We start from the raw sequence: 4,690 nt of genomic DNA on the forward strand, positions 1-4,690 counted from the left end.
ACAGTCAGTGAATGCATGTCATTTAACTGCAGCATTTGGTAATGTGAGACCTATTAATGAATGTGGGTCTTGAAGATTAGTCGTTTCTCCCTCCATTAGTGGCGGTGTCTGTGCCGACTGTTTCCGGGAGCTATTACAGTCAATCACGCTTCCTAATATGACGGCTCAAAATGAAATGGCGGCGGCCTGGTTGCATTTTTTCCAGAAGGAAAAAAAAAAATGCAACCAGGTCCAGCATTGAAAATCCAAGACTAATCCTTGATCGGTCGTCGTTCTGCCGAAGCTACGGCTTATCTTGCGTCCACCTTTGCTTCTTCAGATTCGGTAACAGTCCGTCGATGACACGTAGCTCCACTCAAAAGGTTCCGGATTCCGGTTTGTACTTCCTGCAAGGCACGGCGTGCCGAAAAGAGTCAAAAATCCTCAGAGTTTGCAGCCGTCGCACGAGGACAGATAGACATGTGAACAAGCCAACACGGAGGCCTCCCTCATTTATTTCCCCCCCCCATCCAAAGGTTGCGACAGCAGAAAAATGAAGAGTGCTCGCTGACCTTTCTTCGGCGTCGACGCATGAGAGATAGAGCTCCAGTTCCTCCACCGAGACTGCTGGTTTGCGCCACAGCTGGGAGCTCAATTAACAAAATCCAAATTGACGGGTTTTCAGGCAACAAAGCCGTTTCAACCTCACTTGCTGCTATTCAATATCGAGATGTTCATTCTCGGATGAGCGTTTCACGCAGTGGCCGAAGATCCATGTTTTGGTGTGACCCTCACACCATGAAGAAGAAGGTAAAAAAAAAGAAAAGATCTCCAGCCGGTTCATCAAACAAATAGTTTCTGCAAATGACCGCTGAGAGCCATGACTGGCTGCCTTGTCGCTTCAGTCCCGAGGCGCACAGACGTAATAGATGCAGGGCACTGAACTCAACCGCAGGAGCATTTTGTGGTCAGGCAATTTGTTTTATTTCTTTTTTTTTTCTTCCGTTTGCCCTTTTTTTTGCTACCTCCTGTGAAAAATGAATGATGCTTTTATTTCTTTTTCAATTATAGATAATGAGGAAAAAAAAAAACAATTGGATACGGACTGTTATTGAATGTGTTTTTGTAATTTGGTGGGAACCTGACGCTTTCATGCTCTGTTTGAGAAGTGTGTGTTTGTGGAAGTGTGTGTGTGTGTGTTTGTGTGTGCGGGTGAGCCATACTAATTTACAGCTATAATTCTACTCTGAAGTAGCATCCTTCGAGGTCAAAGACCGGCACAGTTTGTCACAGCCCTGTCTGCCGGACTGAAGTGACCAGATACTGCTGAACTGCACTGCTTCTATTAAACTGTCAGCGACATTTAGGAAAGTTGCAGTGCATTCTGAGCACATTTTGAGGTGAATGCATTGTTGGCTGACGCCTCTCTAGACTTGAAGGTGTCAACAAACAAGCACACACAAGCACAAAGTACATTTTAAAGGTCCCATTTTGTATCTATTTTTAACGGTTTATTTTTAATCCCAGACCGTGGTAGCTTATAGATGCACAAATGCTAAATCCCTGCTTAGATTTGCCAGCACCGACGCTTCGTTTGAACCTCCACTTATTTTGAGGTCGACAAAAAACAAGTCGGCTGCATGAGCACCTGCTCGGGGATGTTGTTAATAACCTGGAAAGGCAGTCCAAATTTCCACAAGTTTCATACTTTCTGAGTGGAGCCAGCAGAGGAGGTAAAGGATGGCCTTCATTAATTCTTACACTTACATTCTGTTTGCACTGAAAACGGAGACGCTCTCTAATCTCTTTGCACACTGTTATAACAATAAAGGGCATTTTATTCTATTCGCTTTTATATTCCTTTCTATTCTGTTCTATTTTCTGACCATCATGTTTTCATTGGATCACACTACAGGACCACCCCCATCACAGCCTCTCATGTTGAAATGTTTCACATTCTCGCAAACATAGATAGGCGGTATAATAAACAGTACAAAGTACAAATCAGTTGTGAAACAACTGTGAGCTGAGTCACAGGAACTCATAGCCCAATCCTTAGTTCACTGCATCTCATGTTTCTGCTCTGACTCAACAGGCAGTAGAAGCTCCTCCCCTCTCTTCCTGTTTCTCACTTTCAGAGAAACGAAACTTAAGGCACACAGTGAGCCGCCACCACCAGGAGCTGACATGGCGGAGACAGGAGTTCAGCTGGACCGGGAAATGTTCTCGTGTTCCGTCTGTCTGAATCTGCTCAGAGACCCGGTGAGCACTCCCTGTGGGCACAGCTACTGCATGGACTGTGTCCAAGGCTTCTGGGATCAGGAGGAAGCCAAAGGGAAAATCCCCAGCTGCCCTCAGTGCAGGCAGACCTATTCACCGAGGCCCATCCTGCTGAAAAACACCATGCTGGCCGTTTTGGTGGAGGAAATCAAGAAGAGCGAACCGCCGGCCGACGACGGCTGCTACGCCGGACCCGAGGACGTGGCCTGTGATTTCTGCACGGGCAGAAAGCGGAAAGCCTGCAAGTCCTGTCTCGTCTGCCTGGTGTCCTATTGCAAGAGCCACTTGCAGCCTCACTACGAATCGCCGAGGTTCGACAAACACAAGCTGGTGGAGCCCACCAAGATGCTCCAAGAGAACATCTGTCCCCACCACCACGAGGTCATGAAGATGTTCTGCCGCACCGACCATCAGTGCATCTGCTACCTCTGCCCCGTGCACGAGCACAAGGGCCACGTGACGGTATCGGCTGCCGCCGAGAGGGCCGACAGGCAGAAGGAGATTGAGGCCAGTCGGCAGAACATCCAGGTGAGCATCCAGGCCGGCGAGAGCGACGTGAGCGATCTGGGGGAGAAGCTGGTGGCGGCGGCGCACTCGGCGGACGCAGCCGCCGGCAACAGCGAGAGGATCTTCGGCGCGCTGGTGCGCCTGCTGGAGAAGAAGAGCTTGGCTGTGAAGCAGGGAGTGCGCTCACAGCAGGAGGCCGAGGCGGCCCGGCTGGAGGCGATCCGGGAGAAGCTGCAGGAGCGCGTGGCCGAGCTGAGGGCGAGGGACGCTGAGCTGCTGGCCATCTCAGAGTCCGAGGACGACGGGCACTTCCTGCGGAGCTACACCGCTCTGTCGCCGGTCAGCGAATCTTGGGAGCAGGCGGACGTGGACGTCCATCCTGTGAGGTACAGCGAGGAGCTGCTGGCAGCCATCAGCGAGGTGCGGGAAAAACTGCAGGAGTTTCTCCAGGAGGAGCAGGCGAGCGTCCCGGCCAAAGTGGCCGACCTGGAACCAAGTAGCCGGGAGGACTTCCTGAAATACTCCTGCAACATCACGATCGATAAGAACACGGCACACGTGAAACTGTTGCTCTCGGATGGTGACACCCGGGCGACGCTTATGCCTGAGGACCAGTACCACCTCAATCACCATTGCAGGTTCCTCCTGCACTACCAGGCGCTGAGCAAGCAGAGTTTGAAGGGCCGCTGCTACTGGGAGGTGAGCAGGAAGGGGAGGGTTTACATTGGCGTGGCGTACAAGTCCATCACCAGGGCAGTGCAGTGCACCAGGAGCGCTATCGGGTTCAACGACAAATCCTGGGCTTTGCTGTGCGAACGGGGGGAGTACAGTTTCTTGCACAACGGCGTCACCACCCCAGTTACCGGCTCGGGCGCCGCTATGATCGGCATGTACCTGGACTACAGTGCGGGCACACTGTCCTTCTACAGCGTCACTCAGGGCATGACGCTCATGCACCGAGTCCAGGCCACTTTCACAGAGCCCCTCCACGCTGCTGTCCGCTTCTACCACAACTGGGGAGACGTTGTCGACTTCTGCTAGCTCGAGTAGGCTTCAAAGACCCCAGTGTGTGGGATTTAACGGCATCTAGTGGTGAGACAGCAGATTGCGAGCACGGATCGATCATGTTGAATGCACCAACGTGCATGAAGACGGTGACAATGGTGTCACACTGCACTATAGCATTAGCTGATCGTGATGCATCGAAAGGGGGGGGCCCTTTCGATGCATCACGATCAGCTAATGCTATACACTATGCCCTTAGATGAAATTCTGTTAACACGGTTTCCGCCGCTTAATTGATCCTATTTCCCGAGAGTATTACTAAGATGACTAATGTGCATTGCTGTCAACTGGACATGTGACAATGATGTTGTGATGTCTCAGGCCTATTATCCATGGAGGCTAACACTACTCACCGGGGGCTTGTTTGAGATGATACGCCCCAGAGATGAAGTCTTGGTTCGGTTCTTTCAAAGTCCAAGTGCCGTTTGTTTGTTTTTTTTAATCTTTATATTGTGAATGTGAAATTGAAAGTGCCACAGGTAGCACAACACAACAACTCACACTACTCAAAAATAAAATATGCAAGATTGCGAGATCAGTTTTCACAAAGAAAATGCAGATCAGGCTGGTTGTGTTCAAGTGGAGAACATGAAATAGCACTTACAGTGTGTGTTCAATTCATGTTAAGTCTTAACCCTGTGAGTAATGAGACAGTTATGACGTGAGAGAAATCTATAAGAATGCTTAGTGTTGGCAATCACACAGTAGTAATGATTCATTCTGCTCACAAATAGGTCTAATTTCGTTGCATCATAGGTCAATTTTCTTTCAATATGTGCATTTGTAAGAAATGTTGTGCTGTTCTTAAATAATTTTCATTGTGTAAAAAAATATCTTAATCATACAACAAAAAAAAAAT

At 49.4% G+C, this 4,690-nt stretch overlaps 1 protein-coding gene across 1 annotated transcript; it reads left to right on the forward strand.

Annotated features, from left to right (window-relative positions):
* Positions 1-2,112: 2,112 nt before the first annotated feature.
* Positions 2,113-3,961, forward strand: LOC142900392 (tripartite motif-containing protein 16-like). The gene has a single exon (XM_076044662.1). The coding sequence runs from the start codon at positions 2,167-2,169 to the stop codon at positions 3,805-3,807; it is 1,641 nt and encodes a 546-aa protein (XP_075900777.1). The 5' UTR covers positions 2,113-2,166; the 3' UTR covers positions 3,808-3,961.
* Positions 3,962-4,690: the final 729 nt, after the last annotated feature.

The sequence above is a fragment of the Nelusetta ayraudi genome, unplaced genomic scaffold (assembly GCF_046127955.1).
Source record: "Nelusetta ayraudi isolate G7.1 ecotype Tasmania unplaced genomic scaffold, CSIRO-AGI_Nayr_v1 ptg000082l, whole genome shotgun sequence".
Taxonomy (NCBI): Eukaryota; Metazoa; Chordata; class Actinopteri; order Tetraodontiformes; family Monacanthidae; genus Nelusetta; species Nelusetta ayraudi.